The 17,915-nt window shown below is 43.7% G+C and overlaps 2 protein-coding genes across 4 annotated transcripts; one reads left to right on the forward strand and one right to left on the reverse strand.

The window, feature by feature from the left end:
• Positions 1-94: 94 nt before the first annotated feature.
• Positions 95-2,328, reverse strand: LOC308315085 (transmembrane protein 209-like; the record flags this gene model as incomplete). Its single annotated transcript, XM_080762915.1, has 1 exon — positions 95-2,328. The coding sequence occupies exon 1, from the start codon at positions 1,859-1,861 to the stop codon at positions 95-97; it is 1,767 nt and encodes a 588-aa protein (XP_080619041.1). The 5' UTR covers positions 1,862-2,328.
• Positions 2,329-5,974: 3,646 nt separating this feature from the next.
• LOC308315549 (uncharacterized protein) lies at positions 5,975-15,886 on the forward strand. 3 transcript variants are annotated; one of them, XM_080763586.1, is made up of 11 exons: positions 5,975-6,200; positions 6,332-6,442; positions 8,785-8,842; positions 9,476-9,601; positions 10,564-10,722; positions 10,885-10,969; positions 13,095-13,225; positions 13,324-13,367; positions 13,714-13,845; positions 13,953-13,997; positions 14,090-15,886. In XM_080763586.1, the coding sequence occupies exons 4-11, from the start codon at positions 9,547-9,549 to the stop codon at positions 14,099-14,101; spliced, it is 663 nt and encodes a 220-aa protein (XP_080619712.1). In that variant the 5' UTR covers positions 5,975-6,200; positions 6,332-6,442; positions 8,785-8,842; positions 9,476-9,546; the 3' UTR covers positions 14,102-15,886. The 3 variants fall into 3 exon arrangements, with proteins under 3 accessions (XP_080619712.1, XP_080619711.1, XP_080619710.1); XM_080763585.1 differs by having other exon boundaries at positions 8,806-8,842; XM_080763584.1 differs by lacking the exon at positions 8,785-8,842.
• Positions 15,887-17,915: the final 2,029 nt, after the last annotated feature.

Raw genomic sequence — 17,915 nt, forward strand, 5'->3', positions numbered from 1 at the left:
AAAATAACAATTCTTCTACATTCTCTAATTGTGTAAATGAAGAAATGCAGATGTTGCACCGCGGCACTGGACCGCGGCACTGGACCAGTCGCCATCAGTCTGTGAATATCCACAAGATGTTGACCCCGGACGGGCCCAGGCTGACCCGCCCCAGCATGCCGTGCATGTGTGTTCTGACGGCGTACAAGAAGAGGAGCAGCGTGTGGAACAGGTTGTTCCTGTCCTCGGGGAGGCTGTACACGTGTCCGCGGTGGAGCAGCTGGTAGCGCGGCGGGTTGGCGGCGCCCTGGCGGATGCAGAGCGGCGCCCCGTCGTCCAGCAATAAAGCTTTATTGCCCGCCGCCGGGGCGTGATCGAAGTACTGCGAGGTGAAGGTCTTTCCGTCGGGGTGCCGGGGGTGCGCCGGCAGCCGCGAGTCCATGTAGGTGCAGAAGACGTGTGCCACGACGGCGGCGTCCGTGGGCAGGTCCGTCCGCCACTGCCTCCAGCCTGTCTTTGGGTCGCCGCCACCGTTCCAGCGGAAGCAGCTCATGGAGCCGCCGTGCGCCAGCTCCCGGATCCGGTCCAGCAGGTACTCCTGATCGGCGGTGACGTCCAGGTAGCGCACCACGGCGCTCAGGGTGGGCACGGAGGAGGCGTTGGCCGCGGCCGCCTGCCTCAGGGCGCCCATGGCCGTCTCTCCGATCTGGACCTCCGGGGAGCCCGTCCTGCGGAGCTGCCCGTTGACCGCGTCGATCTCCTCGGCCAGCGGCGCCAGGATGGTGTCGCTGAGCCACTTGCGGAGGTTGGCGGTCCAGTCGCCCACACGATCCGCCGACACGGATCGACCGGCGACGCGGGACCACACCTCCGCCGCCGTGTGCCGTTTGGATCCCGCCGGGTCGGCGGCGTCGTCTTCTTTGCGGGCGGACGAGGGCGCCGGTGAGTAGCGGCAGGCTGGCTGGTACTGGAACCTCCTGAGACTCTGGGCCCTGCAGTCTCCCACCGAGCGGTTGTAGTTCCAGAAGGCGGACCAAGACGTGGACTCCGGTGGACCTCCCAGCCGGCTTCTTTTTCGGTGCTGGTGATCCTTCTCCTCCTCGGTGTGAAGGAACCGCTCCAGGGTTTCCAGGTCCTCCATGTAGTCCTCCTCGTTACCCCTGGGGGCAGGGCTGAACAAGGAGGGCGAGGTGGTGCGGTGGTAGCGAGTCCCGACGCCAGAGCCCTCCGCGGGGGGGCCCAGACTGCTGCTGCAGCTGGGAGAGAGGTTGGGGCCGCTGGTAGTGGGGGTGGTGGGGGGGCACGAGGGGCTGAAACTCCGGACGTTCTGCCCCCCCAGCATGCCGGAGAACTGGAGCGGGCCCTGAAGAGGAGGAGGCGGGGGCGTGGCCAGGATCCCTGAGTTCCGAAGGCCAAGCAGCGTGTGCTGTCCAGGGGTCACGGCGATGGTGGAGGGGCCCATCACAGTAGACCTGAGGCACATCCACAAGTGAACCAGGGCGTTGAGGCTGAACACGGCGGCCAGGGCTAGTTCACCGTACCAGACGGTACCCCGGTATGGGGTGATAACGTCGTAACGTGGGCTCAGCAGAATCCCAGACAGTTCAGCGCAAACGATTGCGGCCAACGAGAGGTTGAGGACGGCCCACAGCGGTGCCTGCCGGTCAGCCTGCTTCTCCCTCTGCAACCTCATGGCCCTGTCGATGACTGTCCATGTGCCGTCACCGGACAGGGTGGCGGTGACCTCGTCACCATGCGGTCCTCCACACCAGTCCCTCCCCCACCAGGGGGCCCCCAGAGGGGAGCAGGAGGAGGTGGTCTGTTGTGCGTTGTTCCTCTGCATTTGGCGGCGGAGGAGAAGGTCGCTGTGGCTCCTACTCATTGTGTTATGTGGGGGGGGAGAAGACCTGAGATGTGGAGAACTCTAGACCTGAAGTCTGGGGAGACTGGGGACTCACTCCTTCCAGGAGCGTCCGTCTGTCTGTCCGTCTTTCTCTTTTCTGTCCTTTCTGTCGGTGTCTGTGATGATGTATTATAAACTGTATGTGTCTTGGTTGTCTCTTGTATGTGTGAGTAGTACGGGCACAAACGGGGTTATGTAAGGGCATCTTCACTCCATGTCCTGAGCACAGCCTGACATCACACACCTCTTTTGTGGGATCAGGATCAAACCGTGTTAGTTCCCTTTCTACAGCATCACGGTGACATCCGACCTAATAAAAGGTACGTTTCTGACACACAAACACAAACCGTTGCCGCACACGTGCAGGTGCCGTTCCTTTTTGTTGAAAGCAGGGATTCTCAAAGTGGGGTCCGGGGACCCTCAGGGTTCGTTCCTTGAGGGGGTTTCCAAATGGACCCTTGCACGTCTGTATAGGCTAACTCTGAGTGTGTGCAAATTATGGACCCTTCCATTTGGTTCTATTTGCAATTTTGCACATCCTCGTTATGGGGAACCTTGAAATTAAAATGTTTCAGAGCCAACCACTGTGGTGGAGATAGCACCAAGGGTTTGTGTTTATGTGTGACATCAGACCAAAACTACACCACAACCACAAGGCGTTGTGAACTTGTAGTCGTAGTCGTAGATCTACTATTTTCTAAACCGGGGGGTCCAAAACTGTGGTGCGTGCACCCCTTGTGGTGCGCAAACACCCTCTAGGCCCGGGGGTGCGTGACATTAAAAGGGTAATGGCGGTTTTATGGTGTTATTTAGCAAACGGCAAAACCCAGTAAACCACTGTTGTAAGGAGATGGAAGAACTTCCAGAAAAGTACTAAGACTTCACATTTACATCAGGGTCCTCCATTTTCAAAGACGTACAAATATACACTTCTATGAAAAAAGAAAATCATCACATACAGTTAAAGAAAGAAGAAACATGTACAGTATGGAGAAAAAAGGGGAGGTGCCGGGTCTTTGACTTTTTAAGTGGTGCAAACCACTTCCTTAAGTGTGTGTGGGTGCCTGCCTGGGTATGTGAGCACGAAAACAGCATGGTTGTTTTTCACCACCTGGGCGCAACCTAACACACACACAAACACACGCACATATTAACTGTATATAATGGTGATTTCAGGTGTGCAGTACAGTACAGTAGAGGGACCCCCACACGGTAACTCTGACATTTCTCAACCGTTTCGGACACGGGGCGGCTCGCTGGAATCGGGCCGGCACCCTGGGTGCGTTCCTGTGGGTCTGGAACTCCCCCCCCCATATTGAAATATGTTTGAGGGGTGTTATCCCCTCCTTTACCCAAACACTCAAAGCTGGACAAACACAAACATTGAAGACGAAGTTGAGGACGCAAATTATGATTGGCCGGAATGAGATGTTGTATGATGATGTACGATTTTTTGCCCATTCTGCCCCTCTTTTCAAACAACTCAATATTTTACCAATCTTTAATTTAAATACATAAACCTGCAACTTTATTTTCAAAGTATTGTTCCAGCCAGTTTAATTTCCTTTGCCATGTAAATACCTCTTTGGGCGGCCTTAGGAATCTGGAGGCCCGTTTCAAGACCAAATATGAGGCCCCCATATAAATTACCTACATAATTATTTTGTTGATACAGCAGTATTGATACAAATAGTTTGACTGTTCAATATCACACGCAGACATTACTCTCGACAATTAGCAACAACAACACCTCTCCTCATCCTGTCGTCCCTTCACAATTAATGTGTCTACCTCCCATTGCTGCACATTTTACCCAGGTTATTAACATAAAATAGGTGTAACTTAACATTGTGGGAGAGAGCAAGGCAGTGAGTGAGCGAGATAGAGAGGGAGTGGTGGTGGTTGACTGACGCCTGACGTTCAGGTGGAGCTTGAGGCCCCCCTGAGGGTGGAGGCCCGTTTCAATTGAAACTGGTGAAACATATAGCTAAGGCCTCCTATGAGTTCAACAATAATTTACATCTCCCAAAGTTACTGGTCTGTGTCAGTTCTCCATCAGATAGGGGTGCCCAGCTATGGAACACCTATACAGCAATCTCATCTAATTCTACTTCATTAAATAATTTCAAACACAAGTTTATAGGACCCATGCACTTAATTATATTTCTTTGTATATTATCTCTTCTTTTCTCTAATCATGTATATAACCAAGTATTCTAATCATGTTGTTGTCATTTTATTTTATATATAGCCTACTGCAGTCATGTATTATGGATATTCTATATTTCTTGTACAATGTGTCATTGTGTTTTAGAGGCCTCGTATAAGACCCTTGGGCTTTTTTCCTCAGCCTACCACTTTACCTTTCTTATATTTGTATGTTCACTGTATTGTTTTTATATTGTGCTGAATAAATAAATACTAAAATACTAATACTAAATACGATGATAAGAGCCAAGAGCCACAAAAGCTAGCCCCAGATTTTGTCCCCACAAAATGTCAACAACACAAACATTAAATGACAATGAAGGGAAAATGTATGTAATCTTGTCCCCACACATCTCATATTTGCCATTGACAATGAAAGGAGAAATTAGGTCAAATGTCCAGTCCACCAAATATGACTTCTATTTGTGGCAACAGGCATTCTGATTGGCCAGTATGAGATGATGCATGATGATGTACGATGATAACCAGACAGTGGCCTTGTGGTTAAAGTGTCCTGTCCTGTCCTGCAGTTTGCAGAATTACAGTACAAATACAAATAAGTAAATAAATAAATACAAATACTCAATACAAAAAATGTTAACTGTGAGTGGACTACACCATAAAGCATTACACCAATAGGGCCCACCATTTTCAATTCATCAAAACATTTAGAGATGTACAAATATACACAACTAGTCAAAACAAGAAATCATCATAGAGGAGGTAAAAAGGGAAAAGAAACATATACAGTAAGGGGGAAAAGGGGTGGGTGGGGGATTCAGATTTTACGGGGCCAGTTTCTAATTGCAGCCATCTTATTAACCTGGCTAAGAGTGTCTGGCTGTCCTCCCTGAAACTAGGGGGTCAGGTGTTCGATCCACGGCCGGGTCATACCAAAGACTGTAAAATGGGGCCCAATGCTTCCCTGCTTGGCACTCAGCATCAAAGGGTTGGATTGGGGGTCAAATCAACTAATCAAATGATTCCCGAGCGCGGCATGGCTGCAGCTCACCACTTCTTGGCTGCGGCTCACCGCTCCAAGAGATGGGTCAAATGCAGAGAACAAATTTCACTGCAATAACTCATATGACTTTGACTTTGATAAGAGCGCCCCTCACTTTACATGGGTGTGATTTTTGAGGGGCAATAGCCCCTCCTATATACAGCTTTTGTTCCCACACGTCTCAAGATTTACCATTGACAATGAAAGGGGAATTCAGGTCAAATGAGCATGAGCATGCATGGACCAAAATAGAGCCCATAAAGTCACATCTGCAAAATGCAGAGAGGGACTCATAGGCCTACTCTCTCGGTACATTAGGTGGTGGACGGTCACAGTCTATGGTGGCGGTAGGCGCCTAAAAGCAACCGCTCAAAAAAAGAGAGAGGAAAGGCAAGGTGACTGATTCAGACGCAGATGTGCGTGGATAAGAAACGATTTTTGGCTTCAATGTTGTGATCAACTGTGCAGCTCACATACAGACCAAGTCAGAGAGGATAAAAATGATACTGGAAGCGGTCAAAAGATTTCTGGATGTACTGGACCGTCTGGACGTCACTGGAGAAGATTTGGACAGCACTTTAAGGGAAGGATACACATTATCTCAGGCCTCACGCCTCAGGGTCTGGGATATAGGAATGGACAGTCAGGACAGAATATGGAAGGGGAGCACTTGGGTGGATAGATGCTTGGGTGGACTTTTAGTAAATAGAGCATAGACCTAGTCGGACTACATACTCCGGTACAGTAGTAGGCGGTATACACCTGAAAGCAATTGTTTGCAAGCCGGCAAGCCGCCATTAAATCCAAAGAAGAAGAAGTAGAAGAAGAAGCAGAAGAAGAAGAAGAAGACGAGAAAAGAAAATAAGTTTGTTTTCCTGGGGTTTAGCTTAGAGTATAATCAGTATATACTTAAGGGTTTTAGCCGTTAGCCGCTGTTATAGCTTCTCTTTAAAATTGTAGGATTTTTTTAGTCAAAAGCGAATAACCAAGGCTACAATAAGTTATGCAGTGCTCCATGGCCTCTCTTATCACAAATATGTTACAATTCAATTTGTCAAGAAGTGATTGAGTGAGTGATGTATTATTTAATGATATATATTTTGCTTGGTAAGTACTCCTCAGACCATATGTTCTTACGTATAGTCAATAATGTCAATTCTGAAATATGTCGTAGTTTTTGTAGCTGTTAGAGTTGGACCCTGACCTGTGTAAACTCATGACATGGCTTTCTTTTTCAGTTCTAATCAGCCCGTACTTCTCTGCGCTCGTGAAAGCAGAAGAATGTCGAGCAGAAGAATATAAGACTAACGATCCACTAGAACCACTATGCTGTCCAATGTGTAATAAAGGTATTGATCTCCTTTCTTCTCGCAGTCAAAGTTACTATAATGCAGAGTAATAATAGTAAGAGAGTGGCGACACTATAGCGTTGCCTCCCATTGTAACAATGGAATGTGGAAGGGCTCATTCTATCACACTTGTTTACAACAGGGTCCACCTTGTTCAATTCATCAAAACATTTAGAGACGTACAAATAGACACTTCTATATAGTTAAAGAACAGAACAGGAATTCATCATAAAGGAAGCAAAAAGGGAAAAGAAACATATACAGTGAGGGGAAAGGGGGGGTGGGGGGGATTCAGATTTTACAGGGGCCAGTTTCGAATTGCAGCCGTCCGTAGGTGCCCTTTGAGAGTGGTTTTAAAGGAGTCAAGGGATTCACATGTCTTAATGACTGTTGGTCCACATTTTGGTGGCATAGGAGCGAAAATAATTTAGTTCCTTATTTGTGCGGAATCTGGGTTGTACATGGTTTGTTGCACTCCCTCTGGTGTTGTGAGTTGGGACTTCGTTTACATTAAGGAAGTATCTGACAGGTACATGGGTATCTTGGTGGTGTATTGAATCTTGTGGACCAGACCCATTGCAAGATGCTGTACTCTGTCGTCGACCCTAAGCCATCCCAGCCTTTCAAAGTGGGCAGGGGTGAGGTGGGTTCGGGGGGTGAGGCCAAGTAGGAGCCTGACCAGTTTGTTTTGGGAGGTCTGGAGCCTTGTTTTAAGGTCCTTTGTGGTGCTGTGGTACCAAGAGGTGCATGCATAGTCAAAGAAACCTTGTACGAGGGCTCCCGTTAAGGTCTTCAAGGTGTTTTTGTTGACCAGTGAGGAGATCCTGTAAAGGAATCTTGTTCTTTGATTGACTTTTTTGATTACGTTGGTGGCCATTTTATCACCGGAAAGATTGGCCTCCAGGATGGAACCTATAGGTAGGTAATGTCATCTTTTCGTGTGATAATATTGTCACCCACTCTAACCAAGAAGCCATCTGCCTTGCTGAGATTACTATTTGATCCGAAGAGAATGGATTCAGTTTTTCCCAGGTGTAAGGATAGTTTGTTATCAGCGAGCCAGGTGCAGATTCTACCGAGTTCAGAGCTGAGGGACTTAATACCAAGTAGTAGTAGTAGTGGTACCAAGTATGCTCTTGGTACCACAGCACCAAAAAAGACCCTTAAAACAAGGCTCCAGACTTCCCAAAACAATCCCTGCCGTCTCTCCCACTTTGACAGGCTGGGAAATCTTAGGGTTGACGACAGAGTACAGCATCTTGCAATGGGTCTGGTCCACAAGATTCGCTACACCACCAAGATAAGCATGTACCTGTCTAAATATTTCCTTAATGTCAACGAAGTCCACACCCACAACACCAGAGGGAGTTCAACAAACCACGTACAACCTAGATTCATCAGCACAAACAAGGGACATGGGGCTCATAGCTGGTGCTGGGTGGAAGACAGCAGGGGAACAAATTATGACCTAGAACGCATCTGTGTCATTTTAGCCAATTAAAAACCACCATTATTTGATATACTTTAGCTGTGAGGAAAAAATAGCAGATCTACAAAGCTCGTAGCACGGCAAATCTTTGAATATTCTTTCATAGCAAACGTTTTTTTAACTCGTATCTTTGCTTCTGGGGGGCGGGGGTCTAATATAGAAACATAGGTTTTTTTTTCTTTCAGAAAACTGAAAATGTTGTAGATTCTGATCTCAGTTCTCAATATGTTAAGACATGCAAATCCCTTGACTCCTTCAAAACCGCTCTCAAGTGAAATAAGTTATTTTTACCCCTCACTCTATGGGCTCCATCTTGTGCCAACCTTATCCCTTATCCCTAAACTAATTTGCCATTTTTTACTATTTTGAAAATCATTTAAAATAGTCGATCTATATCTACACGTGAGCTTGTAGATCAGCTATTTGAACTATTTTAAAAGGTTTTTTTAAATAGTAGAAAATGGCAAATTAGTTTAGGGATAAGGGTTAAGGGGTAGTGCAAGATGTAGCCCATTTTTCCCCTTTTCCCTCCTTTTATGATGATGCTAACCGGGGGCCTGGGAAAAAAAGGCAAACAAACTCAACTTATTCTTCGTTCTGTCTCCATGGAGCAAGTCATTGTTAACTACACTCAACTCGGCTCGATATTTTATTTCATACATCCCATACAAGTACGGTATATAAACGGGAAACATTCTTGGGTGTTGGTCCCTTGACATTGTACCATCAATACAAAGTAGGATTAAACGGTAGAAATACAGTAAATAGAAATTACTATGATAATGATAACAATATCACATTTCTATTCCTTATATTGTCTTGCATTATTCAAAACGGTGACTGCTCTGCTCAGTCTGCTGTTGACCTTTCTCAGGTCAGAGGCATCTTTTCCATCGGCCTGCAGATCCCAGGTATGCTATGGGGAAGATTGCTTGCTTACTTACGCCCATTACCCCTCCTGGGACTTAGGCTGTCGACAAGCATCCCAGTCCTGAGCCAACCTCTCCAGGCACCTATCCCCTGGTGTGACCTTTTTCCATCTGCCTACAAGTATTGGCACCAGGTGTTTCAAGGAATGCTACTACTCCGGAAAACCTGGAAGTGTTTTGTGTGTTTGGCAGCCTGTTAAACATGCCCTTCTCCATGTTTTGTCACAGACATATTTATCTTGGTCCACTGGTAAATGTAATATTAACTGTAAAAACAACAAAAGAATACCGGTAGTTGGAAAAAGCATAGTGATCACAGTGAAATAGTGCTTCTGGCTTTTAACAGTGGAACGCTTCTGTCATCTTGCTGTTAAATAGGATCCTTCATCCTAATAATTTGTTCTACCAGTACCGGGTAAATGGCTCAGTGGCTCGTTGCCACTGGACTCGGATGTACATTGATTACAGTTAAAAGACAATACATACAATACTGGGTGACTTTAAAAGAGGCTATGGGTGGCCTGTATAATTTCAAACCTTATCTTGACAGTGTCCTCCTGTCATGACCTAAACAATGTGTGAATGTGGTTTTAAGAATACATTATTGTCCCATAGGCTCGGTTGTGAGAAGAGACTGTAAGGTGGACTCCGGTACATCTTGTATACCTTGTGGGAGGGGTACCTACATGAATGAACCCAACGGCCTGACCAAGTGTTTCCCCTGCAGTTCTTGCAGTGCAGGTAAAATTGTTTTAAATGGCTATGGTTATATAATGTTGATTGACGGTTACTGCCAGTTAACGCACATTTCAAGTGAATGGATGGCCTGCACTCGGATACAATGTATTATTCACCACTCACCAGTAAGACGCCCTGAGGTCGTGTGCATGCATCTGCCTGGGTGACGGCAGACTGTTTCATTTTTGGGTTTGATGTCAGAATGACAGGAGCGTGTGATGTCACGAGGCGTGACGGACTGACAACCATATATGGAGATCTTATTGTGCGTTCACACGGGCAGATGAAACGATGCAAAGACGCGTTGTGAGTTGATTTGGAGCAGCTACAGTGCATGCATCGTTGAGCCTTTGGAACGTCATGTTGCTGGCTTTCTTTGACAATGAATGGTAGACTGCATCGTTTATCTGCCCCGTGTGAACACAACATGTGTTCACACGGGGCAGATAAACGATGCAGTCTCCAGGGTCTCCATGATGTCACGTGGTGTCACGAAGCATGACCATATATGGAGGTATGATGTTACGAGGTGTGACCATATATGGAGGCGTGATATGGCCATATACGTAGGGTAGGAGAGGGTCTTCACATTAACATTCCCATATGTGGGGAAGGGCCCTTGGCAATGTCGTCTACGTCACGACTACATATATGCCCATATATGGAGATCCCAGATGTTATGTCACGAGGCATGACCATATATGGGGGCGTGACGAACCAGCGGGAAATGCACTTTTTCATAGTACATACGTACATGCAATCACATTATGATTGGTGAAAACAACTTTTGCATTTGTGATGTGCCACTTATTTTCTTGATATATGATTTATGTGAGGTCAACGCACTGTCCAACAAGACACAGTTCTGCTATTAAATGAACACAGCATCAGCATTGAAAGGTGAAATTAGTCTGAAAAGCGCATGCACCTCAACTAGTAAGTACATCTTGGTGTCTAATTTTCAGAACCAGGTTTTGTCACCGTGCAGGAATGCACATCAACAAGTAATGCAGTGTGTGGTGTTTTGGATGGATACTACTGCAAAAGCTACGACGCCGATTCAATGTGTAATCTTGCAGAGAAACACACCAAATGTGCACCTGGCCAGGGAGTTAAAGCACCCGGTAAGACAAATCACATGTTTGACCATTTAGATCTACTAGTACTTACTTACTTTATTGATTAGTATTGACTGTATTTTTCATTCTTATTTAGAAATTGGATTGAAGTACCTGGATTCTTGAATTATTTATTGAATGTATTTTGTTTTGGGTTTTTTTGTTTAGGCACCCACAATACAGACACAGAGTGTGAAAACTGCCAGCAAGGCTATTATTCATTGGCTGGGCTAACGTGCACTACTCATACTAAGTAAGTACATCATATCATGTGACATGCTGCATGCTAAAATGTATTGGTAATCTATTGGACTATTTATTATTATAATTTTTGTAAGATATTTTTAGGGGACTTTTTTTATTTGACAGGTGACAGTAAGTAGACAGGAAAGGGGGGGGAGAGATGGGGGGGAGGACACACATCAAAGTTCGTCTGGAATCGGGACTCTAACCCACGACACACTGTAAAGCTGGACCGCTTAGCCACGGCCCAGGCCGGACTATTTATTTGTAGTTATGCCGAAGGACAGTGCCGGTTCTAGGCCTTTAGTGGCGTCAAGCAACATAATATTATGTGGCCCTTTAAGTTATATTGTGATTTTACTTGTATATCTTTTACCAAAATCTATTCAAATCATAATGTCAACTCATTGAGTTGCAATGAGTTGCATTGGTGTGGTTGACCTTAAAACGGTTTTGTCCCAACTGTACTCAAAGCTTTAGAGCTTTAAAAGCTTTGAGTTCCTTTTTTTTCTTTCTTTTTTTGCGTCTTGTGGTTAGAGTGTCCGCCCTGAGACTGGGAGGTCGGGGTTCGATCCCCGGCCGGGTCATACCAAAGACTCTAAAAATGGGACCCAGTGCCTCCCTGCTTGACACTCAGCATCACGGGTTGGATTGGGGGTAAATCCCTGTGACATACTAGCGTCATGTCCAGGGGGTGTACTTATACATCAAGCTGCCTCACGCTATACAGAAACAGGAGATAAGCTCCTGCCCTATGGGCCTCATGGCTCGGCAAGGCTAATTTTGTAAAATGTAATGTCTCTCTACAATGTCCCTACGGCTTGACATTAACCTTTTGAGGCACTTCGGACAATTACATTTAACATTCAAATTTCAATTGTCTTTTAGTTTTTATATTTTATATTTGATTACCGGTAGGTGCAAATAAAAATCAAGCTTTACTTCAAAAGAGCACTGAAAAAATAAACTGCTAAAAATAAATCTAATAAATATTGATACATTACACAGTGTGTCTTGACAGTATAAACAAACAACAGACTTTTGAAAGGCAGTGTGCCTCATACTGGAGGTAGTGGTGACTCCAGGTCTTAAAATAACACAGCCTCTCTGAAACACTATTCGTCTTTGTCTGATGGGACTCCCATCTTGTCAGTGGCATCATGATTGTACCATAGGCATAATGTAAACATGCTTCATGTTTGCATTGTTAAAACGTCTTAATATTTTGTAAAAGATAAAACATATACTGTATCATGAGGCTGTTTGTTATAAGACATCTGATGTGTATTTACCACACTGCTCATTTGTATTTTGTTATAAGACATTACAAGCTATCAAGACATTGATAGCCTATATTTGAATTAAATGCACACTGGTATGGTTTAATTGGGACACTATTGTTTACCTAGCCTGGAATCCAGCCTGATTCGCTACATTCGTTCATTCGTGCTACTCAGTAATTGGTGCATTTAAATAGCGCTTTTATCCCAAGCGCTTTAGATTGTGCATTACATTCACACACATTCATACACAGATGGTGGTGGAAACCATGCAAGGCACCAACCTGCACACCGGGAGCAATTAGGGGTTCAGCGTCTTGCTCAAGGACACTTTGACACTAACTCAGTCTGCCCATGCAGGGTCCTATTGACCTATTGACTTGAATTACCGGGCAGGCCAGGAAGTGACTTGAGTGTCCTTGAGCAAGACACTGAACCCCTAGCTACTCCCAATGAGCAGTTTGGTGCCTTGCACGGTTTCCTCCGCCATCTGTGTGTGTGAATGGGTGAATGTGGAATACATTGTAAAGCAATTTGGAAAAAAGCGCTATATAAATGCAGTCCATTTATCATTTACCAACCTACATGACATGACAGATACGAGCTATTAACTCGTGGGCTCATCATTTGATCTTGAGAGCACCTTCCAAGTAGTAATTGAGTCATGGCAACGGACATTATATGACGTTCCCACCGCTTAAAAGTATAAACAATATTAGTTCACTTTAGGGCTATGTTTTGTACGTGAATGTTATGGTAGGCGTCAGTATGACAACTAATACTGTATTTTGTCAGATCAATTGCTTGAATAGTTTGTGACATGTCATTCTAAACATGTACTTTCCAAACGTGCAGGTGTCCAGATGGCCAAATACAACGGGAAGAAGGAAACGTGACCAAAGATGTTATCTGCAGTGACGCATCTAGAAATCATTATGCTATACTATCATCATTTGTATTAATAACGCTACTTGCTTTGTTTTTAGGTTAGTGGGTTAGTGCATGTTATTCTTTGCATTCATACAATATCTATCTAATTCGTAACATGAGTAGTGTCAAATTAATATTTGATTTGTTTTCTCAGTGTTTTTCTTGGTATCAGTCTGGCGAAAGAAGACCCTTAAGCAGGTATGACTGGTAGATTTATTTAGGTGTTTTGTAAACATGCATGTCTTACCTTTGTTTCCTCAAGCTAGTAAGTGTTGTAGTATACAACATGATATGATCTGATTGCCCATGCTGTGTACTTGTACTAGATATGTATTGTGTACTGCCTGAACTGTAACATACTTGATAGTTAGCTCCTGGAGTGGAGACAAGACAGCAAGGTCAGCGTGCAGCTAGGTTGTGATGTCTAGTTAGTGACGTCATTAGGACATGAGGATCCAAAGCTATATAATGTTCTGTATGTATGTAATAAATCTTGTGAACGTCTTAGCGTGATACAGTCTCGTGTCATGTTATGTTCTCCCAGGCCCGTCCGTCCGTCTGTTCGCCGCCGGACCAAAGAATGATTCAACCGAGTCGTCACACACCACCTCAGCCTACACACACAAGACCGGTCTGTCAGAACCCGACGAGGGTCCAGTACTTAGCGATTACAACAGTAAGAACATATCATGTTACTAAAAATAATGCAGCTGTCATGTGTGAGAGGAAGTACTACAGTAATACTCTTTGTGATTAACTTCAATTAAATATTTCATGACACAGCCAGTGCAGGAAGTGGGTGATGTCACTAAGTTGGGTGATGACAGTGTAAGTTGATTTTGACTACTTGGTTTTTACATATAATTTACTTAATGTTAGCTAATTCTTATTAAAAAAAAAAACGTTTTCTTGTCTTTTAGAATGGGGCGTAATTTGTTCGAGAAAGACGCATGGAGAGCTGAAGAACATGTTCCAACATCTTTCCCGGCAAGCTTAGCTTATGCTCTGCTACTGTATGCTGATTGCAAGTCCCCTTTTTAATAACAAGAATCTGTATCCGTGCATGGATACCAAGGGTCCGTGAGAAGATAGCAGCCAGGACCAGGAGTCTGGCAGGTCACTGCCATCAACACAGCACCAGCAGCAAACTGGCAATCTGGGAGTCAACATACGGACATCGTTCACAAGAATATCCACGCCTACTGTACCTACACAGACTAAAGTAAGATGCAAGGGTGGAACCGTGGAAAGTACTGGCGAGCTAGCTAGTGTGGGGAGCTCATCCGAGGACACCATAGAGAGAGTAGAGGTAAACTACAGTGACTTCAATCCCATCGACTGCATGGTGGGACAGGGATTATACACCTGTGCCACTCTAGTGCCCCTTAATTTTCTAAATGGTAAATGGTGCATATACTTAGCGCCTTGGCCCTTTATCCAAAGAGCTTTACAATGTGCATTACATTTACACATGCACGCACACGCTCACATTCACATTCCGACAGCAGAGGAAACCAAATAAGCATTGTAAGGCATCAACTTGCTCATCGGGAGCAGTTACAGGTTCAATGTCTTGCTCAAGAACACTTTGACAGTAACACTAGTTTTTTGCTACTATCTTAATTGATGTCTCTGATAATCCCATGTGGGATGGGTCAAGAAATTGTCCGGACAGGGAAATAAAACATTAATTCATTCATTTATTTGTAACACAGTGGGAGCCCGAGTGGCCGCTCTACCTTCTGTGCCTATAAATACTTAAGTGCTTTTTGCCTATGCCATGGATGGACTATAACACTATTGACCTCAATGACCTGTCACTGACTGATTTATACAGCATTGGTCTGCTAGTTGGCTCAGCAACTTGCAACAGACTAGCCAATCACATAGCAGATGTCCCTCCACTCCAGGCTATGACGCTACTCAGTTATTCTTATACCAGTTGGCCGTGCGCTCCCCCACGCCCGCCTCCGAAGTGAATAGTCTGGTGACACTGACGGAAGTTACTCCGTGGTGGGAAATAAATATTGCAGATAAAGTATAGTTTTAGACCACGATGGAGGGTCGCCGTCTCTACCGAACTTGAGCCACGAGAGACACCACCGAGTTGCCGTGTCGAGCAACTCAAGTTTGGTAGAGCCAATTACTTAATGGGAATTACAGATGTGTGGCTCCTGTGCTCAATGTAATTGCACTTTTAAAATCTCATTCTGTTAATAAAAAAAAAAAAAAAAAATATATATATATATATATATATATATAAAAAAAATAGATGTTATCTATTTACTTACCTAAACCCTGTGGTAAAGTATATGGGGCAAGGCCATAAACGTGAACTTAAAACATCCGTACTGTAGTACCGTTAGATCAAAAATAAATATTACTTATCCAGTCACTGCACACCTTGTGGAGGCCACTGAGTCCCCCCACACCACATTTTTCCCATACTGTACTTGTTTTCCCATTTTTTTCCTCCCCTTTGTTTATATGATGATTTCCTGACTTTATTGAAGTGTATATTTGTGCATCTCTCTACATGTTCTGATGAATTTAAAATGGTGGACCCGGTTGTAAACAAGTGTAATGCTTTATCATGGTGCTGTCCACAGTAACAGTTTTTGTATTGAGTTGTGCTTTCGTTTGAAATGTACCCATTCTGCATACTGTGAATAAACATTTCAATCAATCAATCAACCTGTTTCTTCTTTGGGGTATGTTCTGTCTGAAGAAGACAGTACGTAGAAAATGTATTTCTGAAATGAGAGATTTGTGTCTCCAATGACTGAGAGACTTCATTGTTCCATTCCCTGGCTTAAAACCTAAAGTTGTTCTTAAAATAAGACAATTATAATCTATAGGCCCATTTAATATAATTTTATCAATGATAATATTTGATGCATTTGGTGCATTTTACCTGATTTATAGGCATGTTGCTACAGCTTTATTTCCGGATTAGACACTTGCACTTCTTGATTTGCGATTTATAGGTGTGTGTGTGTGTGTGTGTGTCATGTCCATTGGACTTTGTAAACTTTGCTAACTCCTGCACCTTTTCAGCTTCAGCCAGTAGATGGCACTTAAATCCCTCTATTCTTTATTATGACACTCATTCACTGCACTTTCACTTTTCCTTTATTTGCCTCATAATTCACCTTCAGAATGTCTTGAATTCATATCTGCCTCCTAGTAAACATTGTTCCATTGAGTATCAGAAAGTACAATGCTGTGAAAGAAAAAAATGCTGTCGTGCCTTGAAGTGATATCTACTTCGACCTTTACTTATTTTCCCCTGCCTTGTATATCCATGACCATCTCTATGCTAAAAAGTTCTTTATTGAAATGGATTCACAGCTTGTTAATTTATAATCAGTGGTTTGGCTGTTGCACATGTTTTTTTTAATATTAATCTGCTATATGATTATATTGCCTGCTAGATCAACCAAATTGCCCATATCTACTGGTGTACTGTAAAGTAGGCCTACATCAAAACATTTCATTCCCCAACATGTCACATTGTTAATGCTACAACTTTTTCACAATACAATCGTAAAGCCCTTCCCTTTTTATAGAGAAAATATTAATGTTCCTCTTTTAATGGCAGGAAGCCAGTAGTCGAGGCCCAATTCCGGTATTCATATTGATATATCTACTTCTACTGCCATCAGCACAATCAATTTGCCAGGTTTATTTCATCAGTATAAAGTAGAAGCTTACTTTTCCTTTGAAACAAGATACAGTACTAACACTTGTTAGTATAGTATTATGTTCACCACACGTTTATGGGCTGTTTTGTGTACTTTTGAAGTTCCCGAACGTCTTGCTACTGAACTCATCTGATGAACTATAAAACATATTGTCATGGCAGGCACTTTTTCAGTATATTTCCTAATGGAATAATAATAATAATATAATAATAAAACTCCATGAAGAGGACAAGCACCCAGTTCACCATTTCAACATTACAAGTTTACATCAGATATCCTATAAAAGACTGGCTGAAACTATTAGTGCAAGCTAAAGCTTCCCACTGCCAGTTACATTTTTTATAATTGTAAAAATATATAAATAACGTGTAATAATAGATATAGACAGTTCCTCTGTCTCCTGAACAATTCAAAGACATCAAATAGCAGCAGAATTAAGAATACAACTTAGGGAATGGGAGTGTATCCTCAGTCATACGTACAGGGTCAGCAATCAATCAGCATTATTTTTTTCCACCTGTTTCCATAAAGTCATACAAGTGAAGTTATAGTGTCAGACTAAAGAATATTAAAGATGATAAAAATCATTATGCATTTACGTCACTGTATTTTTACATTTAGCCTACAGTATAAAAAAAAAACATGTGGGCGAAATGCTTTGGGGCTGGACATGTTTTTGTTGAACATTATAAAACAACTATACATTTTTTTTTTTTTTTATGTATTTCGTATTGTTTTGTCTTGTGTCACGAAAAGACACCTCTATACAAGCCGGGACACTAGAGCGAAAACCCTGCAACAGGTCGGTTTGGCCAAGCAGCAGGGTGGCAGTGTGGGGTTTACTCCGCCCCTGTAAGCTCCAGTAACCATAGCAAGACACCACACACACTCCCTGTAAACTACAGGACATGTGTCCAATATTTCTACTGTAGTCTACTTCCTCAGGGCTACAGGTAGACGAAATAGTAGGCCTAGTTGATGACAGCGCGTAAACGGACAGGGCTCTCCATCGGACGGCCATATATTTTATGAAATGTAAAAT

The sequence above is a fragment of the Protomyctophum bolini genome (genome assembly GCF_963924005.1).
Source record: "Protomyctophum bolini genome assembly, chromosome: 5".
Lineage (NCBI taxonomy): Eukaryota > Metazoa > Chordata > Actinopteri > Myctophiformes > Myctophidae > Protomyctophum > Protomyctophum bolini.

What these genes read in the sequence shown, in the direction of transcription:
- LOC308315549 (XM_080763584.1), top strand. Translation starts at nt 6,170, where the DNA reads ATGTATTATTTAATGATATATATTTTGCTTG. An exon ending in CTGCAGTTCTTGCAGTGCAG is followed by an intron (nt 9,602 to 10,563) that starts GTAAAATTGTTT and finishes TCTAATTTTCAG; the next exon opens with AACCAGGTTTTGTCACCGTG. An exon ending in GCTACTTGCTTTGTTTTTAG is followed by an intron (nt 13,226 to 13,323) that starts GTTAGTGGGTTA and finishes TTGTTTTCTCAG; the next exon opens with TGTTTTTCTTGGTATCAGTC.